At 36.5% G+C, this 14,534-nt stretch overlaps 1 protein-coding gene across 10 annotated transcripts in view; it reads right to left on the reverse strand.

The window, feature by feature from the left end:
- Positions 1-14,534, reverse strand: part of EML5 (EMAP like 5) — a 151,456-nt gene that overhangs the window by 83,483 nt on the left and 53,439 nt on the right. For all 10 annotated transcript variants that reach the window (XR_006270152.1, XM_043472724.1, XM_043472723.1 and 7 more), the window contains exons 8-10: positions 11,424-11,561; positions 5,206-5,462; positions 3,884-4,096 (exon numbers count right to left, since the gene is read on the reverse strand). Coding sequence is in view for 9 of the 10 variants with exons in the window: in XM_043472724.1 (XP_043328659.1) it covers positions 3,884-4,096; positions 5,206-5,462; positions 11,424-11,561 (608 nt within the window). In the remaining variant the exon portion in view is untranslated. The remainder of the gene's footprint in view (positions 1-3,883; positions 4,097-5,205; positions 5,463-11,423; positions 11,562-14,534) is intronic.

Below are 14,534 nucleotides of genomic sequence, written 5' to 3' on the forward strand. Positions count from 1 at the left end.
GTATTCAGTGGAAGGACTGATGCTGAAGCTGAAACTCCAATACTTTGGCCACCGCATGCGAAGAGTTGACTCATTGGAAAAGACCCTGATGCTGGGAGGGATTGGGGGCAGGAGGAGAAGGGGACTACAGAGGATGAGATGGCTGGATGGCATCACCGACTTGATGGACATGAGTTTGAGTAAACTCCAGGAGTTGGTGATGGACAGGGAGGCCTGGTGTGCTGCAGTCTATGGGGTCTCAAGGAGTCAGACACCATTGAGCAACTGAACTGAACTGAACTGAAAAAGTAGAATTCCTTATACACAAAATAGGACTGTTCAGAAAGAAAGGAGAAACTGCCTTGACTACACTGAAATGAAAACTAGTCAACAAAAGACATCATTAAGAAAATAAAAAGACAAGTCACAAACTCAGAAAAGACATTTGTAATCTATAAAAATTACAAATCATTTGTATCTAGAGTATATAAAATTATTTCCATTAAACAATAAAACAAACTCTAAAAATAGGCAAAAGATATGAACTTCTGTTTGATAGACAAGAAAATGCAGAAAATTAAAAAAATATTGGGAAAGATGGTCAACCTTATTATAAATAGTAGAGAAATGTACATTAAGACAATGTGACACCATTTACACTAACTAGATTTACAAATAAAAACTGTGGCAATGCCAAGTGTAGCAGAAGATGTATTCAACAGGGTTGTGTAAATGGTATAACTATTTTGAGAAACAATTTGGCATCTTCTTATGAACTTTCTATGACTCAGCAATTTCACTCCTATATCTTTGAAAAACTTGTAATTATAGAACTGAAAAGAACCCAAATGTCCACAGACAGGAGAATAAACACATGAACTGTAGCACATTTCACAACAGTTTTTACAGCAATGAAAAACAAATACATAGCACTATAAGCAACAATATCTTAGAATCTTAGAAAAATGGTGTTGGGTAAGTCTCCATCACTTATCTGTTTTATTGTTCGGTATTTGTTTTTCCAAAGAAGTTTCTCCTGGAATCTAAAAAATGCTTTTGCCCAATATAAATTTTCACTTGTCAGTAAGTACTGAAAGAGTCCTGGCAAGCACTAACAGTGATGAAGGTGTCAGATTAAATCGCCCTGCCCGCACCTCTCCACCCTTCGCCAGCCTGGCCTCCTCACCCTCTCCCACAGCCTCAGCGCTGCTGCCTGGGAAACGATGGATAATTTGAGAGGGGTGATGGTCAGCAGCAGGAGAATCCAGAGAGAAGAGGATAATAACAGACAGACAGAAAGAAAAAAAGCAGAGTAATGCTTTGGGCTGGAATTTGAGGGGCTGGGCTTCCCTGGCAACTCACACAGTAAAGAATCTGCCTGCAGTGTGGGAGACCTGGGTTTGATCCCTGGATCAGGAAGATCCACTGGAGAAGGAAATGGAAAACCACTCCAGTATTTTTGCCTGGAAAATCCCACGGACAGAGGAGCTTGGCGGGTTATATTATAGTACATGGGATCACAAGAGTCGGACACAACTTAGCCACTAAACCACCACCAAATTCTGGGTTAACTTCATTTTATGTTTCAATTACAATGATTCTATAACATAAGCAACTTCTATTACTTAACTTCTTTCCACATTTTGTAAAAGCTTTATTCCTTAAATTGTAATGGATATTACCTAAGTGGTTAGCTAAAATACATTAATACATCAGACACAATCTTTCCCCAAACTTAAGCTGGATCAATAGTACAACTTACCATAATGAAATAATGTACAACCACATAACTAATCTAAAAGAAAGAGAACTTTTCTATAGTGATACTACTAGCTTTATGATAGTTTGTGAATTTAATAAATACAGAATCTTAAAATACTTCTACTAATCTTTTAAATATGCAGTAGTTCTGTTTTGTCTTCTCGCCCAATTACCTACCCAGTCTCAGGCTGACTCACAAATGCCTAGAAATAAAAACTCTTATCATAAAACAAATGTCTAACAAAAATCTAAAAAAAGAGAAAATAAGGAAAACAATTTATACTTATATTCTTGAAGCAGTAACTGAACAAGACTAACTTTTCTTAAAGACTCTGGTAAAATATTCCTAAAGCAATTCAAAGACTGCTACATATTTTATAAATGAAACAAAATTATCAAGCAGTAAAAATAGTCTTCTCTGGTGCAAAAGATAAAACTTGAGAGTAAATCTCATCCATTTGATTAGGAAAATTCAGAAAATTATTGTTTTTTCCTGCACAGAGGTCACCATATGAAACAGTGACTTGAAGCAATGTCCAAGATTAGTATTACCATGATTAATCTTACTAAATCTCACACCTTCTAACTAGGCAAGTATCATCTGAATCACAATAAAACTTGTGCCTGGTGACTCATGTCCTGGCTATGTGGTAGAATACAGAAACAGGTTACTTCAATTGCTAGAGAATTTAGCTAGCCTTTAACATCCTTAGCATTATTCATGGAGGGACTTTCACATGCATTCAGGAAGCTGACACCTGGCAGGCAGGAATGGACAAGGTGAAATAGCTGGTAGGATCTGGAACTCACCACCTGACTGTAGAGGCATAACAGATACCAGTCTAGACTTCTGGGAAATGTGGGTCCTTAACCTTAACATCAATGGACTACCCAAATTATTTGAATAAAACTATTTCTGCTGTTTCCAAAATTACCTCTTACTAAATTCCATTTTAACATTGTCCAACTGCTTTTACTAACAAGCAGGTGAAAATTATGACTGCATTGGCTACAGATATTGATACTCTTAAGAATATATTCAACTGTACCTCATATAAGGCCCTATACTATAGGAGAGAACTCTTAGAAAATTAAATCTGAGAAGAAACTTGGCTTTCTCTGAGTAGTATGGTTTTGTTTTTTTTTTTTGTTTTTTTAAAATAGCTACAATGAAAATTACTTTGTGCCTTACTTTATTTTTGGTCTCAGGAAGCTCAGATTCAGTTTTGGTGTTTGACCATTGTCAATTTCTTTATCTGACTTTAACATGGTATTTCTGTTTCTATTTCCCTTGGTATGAATTCTTTACTTACATAATTATTTTAGTGCTGAAAGACTTGCCATAAGCTGACTCAAATACTTTCTGGAATAAGGCATGGAACAAATAAATGACTAATAGAGCATTTCATGTAATTATCCTCAGGCCTATTAACAGATTGATTAATATCATTTCAAAAGACACCCAAGAAAAAGAGATGATACATAAAATATATAGAAAATAACCAGTGATAAGACCCCTTAATTTTTTCCACCGCCAGTTATGAAAAATAAATAAATATCAAAACAATATGTTAAGGGTTTAAGCAAAAACAGTTTCTCAAAAACCAACAAACCAATACTCTAAACTGTGACTTAAACTTAAGACAGCTGACTACTTCATCAGAATTCTTAAGAAAATGATGTAAGAAAAATGTCTCCTAAGAGATATATGTTCAGCAAGTTAAATGAGTAAAGATAACAAGTCGTAAGAAAAGTATAACTATCATTGTATATTCTGACTATATGAAATAATTCTGGAAGTAGAGAGAAAAATAACTCTTTAAAAAGAAAGAGGTAAAAAAAAATAATAAAAAATAAAAAGAAAGAGGTAAAGTATTAGCCCATTTATAATATATGAATTCAAAGATAACTTTCTAATGAAAACCTCATATCCAAAAATAAAAGTAACACATGACAATAATTTCTTAACTGCCAAAATACTGTAGCCATTTCTGTTCACTTTAATAGTATCTTTCACCAGAGTCACCACACATATTTTAAAAAGCATAAACCCTCTTATTTATCTTAAGACTAATTTTCTGTAAGAACCTAAAGGACTTTTGTAAGAAAGAGTTAATTAATACTATTTTGAAAGAAAAGATACCTTTTCTTAAGCAAGGATATCGAAATAATTTTACAATCCCATAGTCATCAGCTGTAACTAAAACTTGGCCAATATAATTCCCATCTACTGAGTTTATATCATTGACATCTGAATACTTGGGCCAAATTCCATTTACTTCAAGGCCTGAAACGCATGTCCATGAAGCCCAATGAACACCTTTTATTTCTTCTTTATTTGCCACTTCTTTTCCTCCTAAAAATAAATTAGAGTATTAATTTAAGAAGTTACTTCCTTTAATTTTTACTCAAGCATAAGTTATACTGATAACATGGTAAATTCCAAAATTTAAGTATCTTCCCAATCCAGTTAAAGGAGAATACATGAATAGGTAAGTGACTATAGTAAGAAAGGGAGAAAATTAAGTGCAAGGAGTTGTTAAAAAGCCACTACCAAAATTATACTGATTCAAAGAAATACAGATCTGAGGATGATGTAGCTTAGCAGGGTCACCCATGTGGACAATAAAACTGAACTATATTAAAGTCTTGCTATAGATTAGTCACAATGGGGTAACTTCAAAGGAAAAGGAAAAGTTATAAGAAAGTAGCAAATCATGTAATAAAAGACAAACTTAAGAAGATACATGGTTGAGAAAAAAAGATAATTGAAAGGATCATAAAAGAAGGATGAATGACAAGTAATACATTGACATTAGGCAGCATGACTTTAGGATTGGTCAATCTTTGTAACTTACAGACTGTTAACAAAAACTGAGTGACATATTAATATAATTATGCAGCTAGTCTTATTAAATAAAGTACTGCAATGTAGTTACTAATTCATTAACCATCATACTAAAGTACTGAGAGATATTTTGATGATTCTGTCTTTAATTCTTCTCTTTTTAAAGCTTTGACGAAAATTCTGTTTTTCAAAATTAGTTCCTTAGCTACATTATTAATATTTGCAAAGTTTGAGATAACAACAGAAGACAAAACAATTTATAGTCAGACATATATATCCATTATATTTAGTTAATTAGTTGCACCCATTAAAAGTGACATTTTGACTTTCTAATATACACTAGGACTTCACCATATGCTATTCATATGGCATGGAATTCAACATAAAATAGGTCTGTCTTAGATCCTCCAAACAAAGAAGTTTTAATTAAGAAGCAAAGGATTTCAAATGATAAGGCAAACTTGTAGAAAAGATCACAATGCCTCCAATATTAGCTCAGATTTTCTTTGATTTCCTATACTCAAATGTAACTGACACTCTGCCTCCAGCGAAATTCTAAGATATTTTAAAGGAATTAAAAATCTACAAATTATATATAATTTATAGGAAGTTTTTACCTGGCATCCTGTAGAAAAGTCTTTTACCATTACCATCATTTGTCTGTAAATATCTACTGTCTGAGGACCAGTCCAGATGAGTGATGAAACTAAGTGATCCAACACACTCTCCAAATTTCTTATACCGCTGAGCAACTCCATAAATATCAACTGAGCTATCATTGCAACCAACAGCAAGGTAAGCTCCGTCTGGTGAGTATTTTAACTCATGAATTGCCTCCTTCCGATCTTTAATATGGACAACTTCTGTCATATCTCTATTTAAAAAAAAGAGACCATGGGGGAAAAAGTCACTACAGAATTAGTTCAGTTTTCCAATGTGTCTAAAACGACCGTATCAAGTATTTATAAACCATAAAATAAATGTAAATAATACAAGCAGTATTAATTCAGGAATAATTTTGCTGAACAGAAATATATAAGGACAATACGTGCTAGAAGTAGAGAAAAATGCTCAAGTTCAGTTCCTAAATTACTTAATTTTAAGTAGTTCAGAGATTCATATTAAATTTCCAGAGTAATACAATAAAAGAAATCAAGCCATGGGATTTTTATGATGAAGCTTCTTATAAGTACTGAGCTTTTTAAAATAAATTTTATAAATTTAAAATTTACAAAATATCAGTTCAGTTCAGTCAGTTCAGTCACTCAGTCGTGTCCGACTCTTTGCGACCCCATGAACCGCAGCACACCAGGCCTCCCTGTCCATCACCAACTCCCAGAGTCTACTAAACCCATGTCCATTGAGTCGGTGATGCCATCCAACCATCTCATCCTCTGTCGTCCCCTTCTCCTTCTGCCCTCAATCTTTCCCGGCATCAGGGTCTTTTCAAATGAGTCAGCTCTTTGCATCAGGTGACCAAAGTATTGGAGTTTCAGCTTCAGCATCAGTCCTTCCAATGAACACCCAGGACTGATCTCCTTTAGGATGGACTGGTTGGATCTCCTTTCAGTCCAAGGGACTCTCAAGAGTCTTCTCCAACACCACAGTTCAAAAACATTTATAAAATATACATTTAAATTTATATTTAAAATTTAATTTATAAAACATAAATTTTAATTAAATTTAATTTACATTAAAATAATTTAATTTTATTCAAACTAAATTTTTAATGAACCAAATGTACAAAATTACACCCAAGAAATAAAAGACATTGATTTGTATTATTTTAGTAATATATTTGAATATATATCTGAATATAGCTACCATATTATTTTTAGTTCAACCTCTCTGATCTCTGAATAAAACAGAATTCTTCCCAATTAGTGATCATTTCAGTCAGCAATGTTAAATGTTTTTTTAATGATGCCTTATAACCGACTTTCCAGAATAATACAGGTATTGGTAACAGCCATAAAAATGGATAAACAGTTAAATACTACTGAGTTTACAAACACATGGAGGTGGTGGAAAGGCAAAGAAGAAGGAAGCAGCAAGGGAGAAGGGGCAGAAGGAAGCAAGAATCTTATTTCCAACTATTGCCACAGACTTTTTTTCCAAATAAATTTTGTATTACCCATCTGAAATGCTCCCAATAGATAATTTCAAGAACAGAAGTTTAAATGGCTATTTCCCAATTTTTACAGTTCCCAAATAGGCAATTTAGAGTAATAAAATTCATATTTCTTTCAGAAACACTAAGTATTTAACTTTGTTTTAGACTCATGGGATATGAATGTGAACTCATCTTCTGTGACAGATGGAGATAAAGTAATTATACTTCATAATTAAGAAAATGCAGTGAGTGCTCGAAAGGTTATGTATGAAGTTCTATAAGAAACACTGAAAAAGGGTTAAGACAACAGGCAGGAAGGGAGTAAGGAAGAGTGACACCTATTTGAGCCTAAAGCCTGAGGGGCTGATAATTATGAGAGAGGAGCGAAGGCTTTCCAGAAAGAGCACACAGCACGGGCAATGCCGAGTACACGGCGCGTGTGAAGAGAGCTTCCCAGGAGGGGCTAGTGGTGAAGAAGCCCTGCCAACGCAGGAGCGGTAAGAGACGCAGGTGTGATCCCTGGGCCAGGAAGATCGCCTGCAAGAGGGCATGACAACCCACGCCAGGATTCTTGCCTGGAGAATCTCAGGGACAGAGGAGCCAACGGAAAGCAACTTAGCATAGCACACAGATAATACAGCGTGGAAACAAGGTAAGTGGGAAAAGGAGTGACCTGGTGGGGCTAACAGAGAAGGCAATGGCAACCCACTCCAGTACTCTTGCCTGGAAAACCCCATGGACGCAGGAGCCTGGTGGGCTGTAGTCCATGGGGTCACTGAGAGTCGGAGCACTGGAGAAGGAAATGGCAGCCCACTGGAGTTGACAGTGGAAAGACAGCAGAAGACAGTGTGTAACGGATCTGATGTGTTACCAAGGAACCTGGCCTTTACCCTGGTGTTAATCATATAAAGAAAGAGACTAAAAATCATCTCCTTAACTATAAAAGGGAATCAGAACAAAACAAAACAAATGAAGGGAAAAAAACTTTTTTAAAAAGGCTTTTCTTGTCAACATCACTCTTGCCTTACACCCTGCAACTTGCAAGGCCCTCTTCCTAAGCATAGACTAATGTATTTTTAGCTACCTGTACCTTTCCCAGTGACTTCTTCCTTTAAGTTCTAATTAAATCCATGCATCTTATCTCCCTTTCTCCATACCCTTTCATCCATACATCCAACCAGTTCAGTTCAGTTGCTCAGTCGTGTCTGACTCTTTGCAACCCCATGAACTGCAGCACGCCAGGCCTCCCTGTCCATCACCAACTCCTGGAGTTTACTCAAACTCATGTCCACTGAGTCGGTGATGCCATCCAGCTATCTCATCCTCTGTCATCCCCTTCTCCTCCCGCCTTCAATCTTTCCCAGCATCAGGGTCTTTTCAATGAGTCAGCTCTTTACATCAGGTATTAGAATTTCAGCTTCAGCACCAGTCCTTCCAATGAATATTCAGGACTGATTTCCTTTAGGATGGACTGGTTGGATCTCCTTGCTGTCCAAGGGACTCTCAAGCCTTCTCCAACACCACAGTTTGTGGCTCAGCTGGTAAAGAATCTGCCTGCAGTGCGGGAGACCTGGGTTTGATCCCTGAGTTATTAGGAAGATCCCCTGGAGGAGGGAAAGGCTACCCACTCCAGGATTCTGGCCTGGAGAATTCCATGGACTGTATAGACCACGGGGTCACAAAGAGTTGGACACGACTGAGTGACTGTCACTTTCCATCCACCCATCCATCCATTAATCCAAATCTGTAAGATTTTTAAGAAAACATCTAAATCACAATTTCATAGTTTCCATTTTTTACATATTATTTATTAAAGATAAAATCATTCCAATATCAACCACAAACATTAGTTAAATTGTGCATGGAACGTTCTCCAGAGTTATTTTGTCTTTTTTTTAAAGCTTTTTTTGTTCAAGAGATTTAACGTTGCCCAGTTAATGAGAGAAATAAGTGTGGATATCTCAGGTTGTCTCTTGCTTTCTACCACTAGGCCCCTGCACACCAACCAACACTCAAGCATGCACACACACACAAAACCAACAGTGATGAAAGAGAGACTCTGATTGGTTTTACAGTATGTATTATGTTACCACGCTAAGTCACTTCAGTCATGTCTGACTCTTTGTGACCCATGGACTGGAGCTTGCCAGGCTCCTCTGTCCATGGGATTCTCTACACAAGAATACTGGAGAGGGTAGCCAAGCCCTTCTCCAGCAGATCTTCCCAACTCATCTCTTGTGTGTCCCGCATTGGCAGGTGGGCTCTTTACCACTAGTTAACATGATTACATAAATCACAGAGGATGGTGACTGCAGCCACAAAATTAAAAGATGATAGCTCCTTGGAAGAAAACTATGAAAAACCTTGACAGCATATTAAAAAGCAGAGACATCATTTTGCCAACAAAGGCCCATAAAGTCAAAGCTAAGGTTTCTCCAGTGGTCATGTATAGATGGAAATTAGTATGGAAATTAGACCATAAAGAAAGCTAAGCACCAAAGAATTGATGCTTTCTAACTTTGGTGCTGGAGAAGACTCTTGAGAGACCACTGGACTGCAAGGAGATCAAACCAGTCCATCCTAAAGAAAATCAACCCTGAATATTCATTGGAAGGACTGATGCTGAAGCTGAAGCTCTAATATTCTGGCCACCTGATGTGAAGAGCTGACTCATTGGAAAAGACCTTGACGCTGGGAAAGACTGAAGACAAAAGGAAAAGGGCAGAAGAGAACGAGATGGTTAGACAGCACCACCAACTCAATGGAAAGGAATCTGAGCAAACTCCAGGAAACAGTGGGGGACAGAGGAGCCTGACATGCTGTGGTCCACGGGGTCACAAAGAGTTGGACACGACTGAGTGACTGAACAGTAACAAACAGCAGGATTAAGAGCAATTAGAAACCTCTTATAGATGATGGTTGCTCAGACTTCAGAAAGAAGTGAAACGATTTGAAATATACAATATTAATCCTTACTGTTATAGTATATAATGTATAGTATATGTTAAAGATATTATAATTCTAATCTTATTCACCAACCTTAATCAAAATGCTTCTAGGAAACTTAAAAGGTAAGAAAAACCAACACGATACGGTGACTGGATTAGAAATGATAGTTAGAGAGAAAGGTACCAATGACGATGCCCGGTTTTTGACTTATTCAAGAACAGGGACTACAGAGGCTTTGCTAGAACAGCCCTGGGGGCCCAGTGGCTGGGACTCTAGACTCTCAGTGCCGTGGCCTGGGGCTCCATCCGTGGCTGGGGAATGGGAAGTGCACAAGCCATGCGGCATGGCCGAAAGAAAGAGAATATCCTTGAGTTGCTAAAACACTGACTTATTAGAGATAAGAGATTATCCACCTAGTTTCTTCCATACAATAATGAAAGGGCAAGTAAGTGTATAAATGAAAAAATAACCATCACTATTTTTAATGTGTAGCAGCTTTTTGATAGAAATTCTTAGGTGTTTTACATGCATTTCAAATTCCTGGTTGTGAAACAATGCCAATGTACTTAATGAAACTAAATTTTATGCATAAAAATGTTTAAAATGCCAAATTTTATATTATGTATATTATATCATAATTTAAAAAAATAAGAGAAAAATCTCAGCATATCTCATTATAGAAAACCACCCCAGAAAGAAGTCATATCTATAGAAGCTCCAAAGTATAAAAGCTTGATGAATTAATATCTGAGGAAGTGAAAGGTATTTTATACATGTTAAAAGAAAGAGACTGAGGTAGAAATGAACAGGCTGGGGAGATAGGCTTTGTCAAGAATTATAAACTTCATCTTAGGGATAATGCAATGCTTTTATCATACTTTAGATAGAGGAGGAATGAAAACAAATATATTTTAAAAGGCACCACTATAACTGGAGAGTGGAAAAAGAACTTGAGGAAGCAAAAAGGGAGATAGGGAGACCAGATGAGACGCTATTTCACCAGTACACCAGTAAGAACTTAGGAGACAGGAGAGGGAGGTCTGTACAAGAGCACAGTGGTGAAAAGAAAGGAAGATTAATTTGAGAGCTACTTAAGGAGGCAGGCTAGTCAGAATTCTGTGATTAACTAGGCATGAGAGACAAAAGAGAGAAATGAATCATTGGTTTCTGGACTGGGCAACTGGGTGGACGGTCCCCCTATTCACTCAACTAGATATAAAAAATATCCTAAATACTTACTCTCGTGCACACGTGTGGCTCTACAGTAAATTTTTAAATGAGGGCATAGAAGTCAACTGACTGCACCATACCTACAGATATTCAACACAAGATGCTAACTGCTTTAACAATGTCTTTAAACTTGCTAATTATCCAAATGAAGGAGGAGATGCAGGCATTTCCCCCAAAGCATAAAGCTGCAAACAGCAACAAAACTACTCACTCATTTTTAACAGTTTCAAGGTCTCCTTCACCCCATTCCATGGCAGAAGATCATTACTGAAAATCAATACTACCAAGAAATAGAAATCAAGACCCAAACTTGTCTCAAAATTTTATTCATTGATTTACTAAGCATTCTGAATCTCCAAAACCAAAGTTTGAGTTAATTTTCTGACAAAGCCATTTTTATAAACATATTTTTTATATTTAAGGAAACTAATAACTGAAAAAATATATTAATGAGAGAGAGGGAAAAGTGGGTAAACATAAGTATTACAGACTCTATCTCACTTAACAGAAATTTGCTGTTTCTATTTCTACCCTAACACATACCTTACTCTAAGTACAGTGAATGAGCCATCCTTCATTCCAAGGGCAAGATGGATCCCATCTACATTTACAGCTGCACAACGAATTGGTTCTTCCATATTACACCTTGCTATTAGTGCATGGTCAACCAGGCTCCATATTCTGTAACATTTAATCAAAATAAAAGAGTAGTTAGCTAATGTATGCTTTAAAATGCTAGAATATATGAAAAAATGTTGGTTAAAATAATAATTTCATTTTAAGGAAGAAAGATAAATCTAGGTTTTTAACTGTATGCTTTGTGGCAAAGAATTCTTATCTACAAAACCAGAAATACTGTTAATGCTTAAAATGACAAGTGTTTTATTTTTAAGACAATGTAATGACATTAATTTTTTCTAATCATTTATTTTAGATAGATGATTTCTACCCTGATCAAAGGGGAGATACATATATAGTATACTGATGTACGTATACACCATATTTATAGTCTTTTAACTTAAGAGTGACACTTCAGATTATGCAAATTCAGCCTTTTCCGGATTCTAATGTTAAAAAACTGTAACAAGTAGTTAAAAATACCCATTGTTTAAAAGTTAAGAATTACACTTCCAAATAACCTGAATGAAGACCAAAATTACCAATGAAAATTAGTAACATTTTGAATTAAATTATAACAAACTTTTACAGGTTATATCTCACTTCTAGTGATTGGTCTGTTCAAGTTATGTTTCTTCTTGACTCAATTATCACAGTTATGCCACTAGAAATTTATCCATTTCTTATAGGTTGTCCAGTTTGTTGGCATACAACTGTTCATAGTATGCTGTAACAACTTTTTTTTTGTATTTCTGTGGTATCAGGTATTTTTTCCTCTTATTCATTTCTTATTTTGTTTGGTTGCATCCTCTTTTCTTCTTGGTGAGTCTGACCAGAGGTTTGTCAATTTGTTCATCTTTTCAAAATATCAGCTCTTGGTTTTATTGATCTTTTCTCTTTTAAAAAATATTCTCTATTTTATTTATTTCCTATTTGGTCTTTATTGTTTCCTTCCTTCTGCACAAGTTGGGTTTTGCTTGTTCTTCTCTAATTCTTTTAGGGGGTAGGTTAGGTTGTTTGAAATTTTTCTCGTTTCTTGAGGAAGGCCTCTATCACTATAAATCTCCCTTCCAAAACTGTTTTTGCTGCATCCACAGATTTGTAAAGCTGTATTTTCACCTTTGCATGTGTCTAGCTAACTCTATGATTTCTTCTTTGATGTCATCATCAACCCATCTATTTTTTATTTTTTTTTCATTTATTTTTATTAGTTGGAGGCTAATTACTTCACAACATTGCAGTGGGTTTTGTCATACATTGACATGAATCAGCCATGGAGTTACATGTGTTCCCCATCCCGATCCCCTCCCACCTCCCTCTCCACCCGATCCCTCTGGGTCTTCCCAGTGCACCAGGCCTGAGCACTTGTCTCATGCATCCCACCTGGGCTGGTGATCTGTTTCACCATAGATAATATACATGCTGTTCTCTCGAAACATCCCACCCTTGACTTTTCCCACAGAGTCCAAAAGTCTGTTCTGTACATCTGTGTCTCTTTTTGTTTTGCATATAGGGTTATCGTTACCATCTTTCTAAATTCCATATATATGTGTTAGTATGCTGTAATGTTCTTTACCTTTCTGGCTTACTTCACTCTGTATAATGGGCTCCAGTTTCATGCATCTCATTAGAACTGATTCAAATGAATTCTTTCTAATGGCTGAGTAATATTCCATGGTGTGTATGTACCACAGCTTCCTCATCCATTCGTCCGCTGATAACCCATTTATTTTTTAACAGCATGCTATTTAGTCTCGGGATCTTCCAGCCTGGGGCTGCCCTGGTGGCTCAGCTGATAAAGGATCCACCTACAATGTGGGAGACCTGGGTTCCATCCCTGGGTTGGGAAGATGTCCGGGAAAAGGGAAAGGCTACTCACTCCAGCATTCTGGCCTGAAGAACTCCATGGACTGTAAAGTCCGTGGGGTCACAAAGAGTCGGACACAACTGAGAGACTTTCACTCACTCACACGATTTAGTCTCTAAGTGGTTGTTCTTTTCCAGTTTTTTGTTCTATGGTTGATTCCCAGTTTTATACTGTTGTGGTCAAAAAAGATGCTTCAAATAATTTCTATTATCTTAAAATTGCTAAGGCTTGTTTTTTGACCTACTATGTGATCCATCCCAGACAATGTTTCAAGAGCAATTAGAAAGAAAGGGTATTCCAGCTTTTTTTTTTTTTTTTTTTTGTCATGTAATGTCCTATGGATATCAACTAAGTCCAACTGATCTATTGTATAATTTAGAACTTCTGTTGCCTTATTAGTTTTCTGGCTGGATGATCTGTCCACTGATGTCAGTGGAGTGTTAAAGCCTACTATTATTGTATTACTGTAAATGTCTCCCTTCATGTCTGTATTTGGTTTATATGTTTAGATGTTCCTATACTGGGTACTAGTGGTAAAGAACCTACCTATCAATGCAGAGGACATAAGAGATGTGGGTTCTATTTCTGGGTTGGAAGAAACCCTGAAGGAGGGCATGGCAACCCACTCCAATATTCTTGTGTGGAGAAATCCCATGGACAGAGGAGCCTGGCAGGTTACAATCCATAGGGTTGCGAAGGGTCAGACACGTCTGAAGCGACTTACCACACATGCACATATTGGGCACATATATGCTAACAAATGTAATATTCTGCTCTTATTTTGATTTATTACAATATAGTGTCCTTCTTTGTCTTTCTTTATGGCCTTTGTTTTAAAGTTTATTTTGTCTGATATGAGTATTGCTATCCCCACTTTCTTGCTGTTTCCAATTTGCATGAAATATCTTTTTCCTTCCCTTCACATTTTTCACTCTCTGTGTGTTTTTTGCCCTGAAGTAAGTCTTCTGGAGGCAATATATTGGAGATTCTTTTTTAAAAATCCAATCTGCTACTCTGTCTTTTATTCAGAGTATTTAGTCCACTGACATTATGCAAAAATACAAAATGCTGGCTAGATGAAGCACAAGCTGGAATCAAGATGGCCAGGGGAAATATTAATAACCTCAGATACGCATATGACACCACCCTTATGGCAGAAAGTAAAGAAG

The sequence above is a fragment of the Cervus canadensis genome, chromosome 6, assembly GCF_019320065.1.
Source record: "Cervus canadensis isolate Bull #8, Minnesota chromosome 6, ASM1932006v1, whole genome shotgun sequence".
Lineage (NCBI taxonomy): Eukaryota > Metazoa > Chordata > Mammalia > Artiodactyla > Cervidae > Cervus > Cervus canadensis.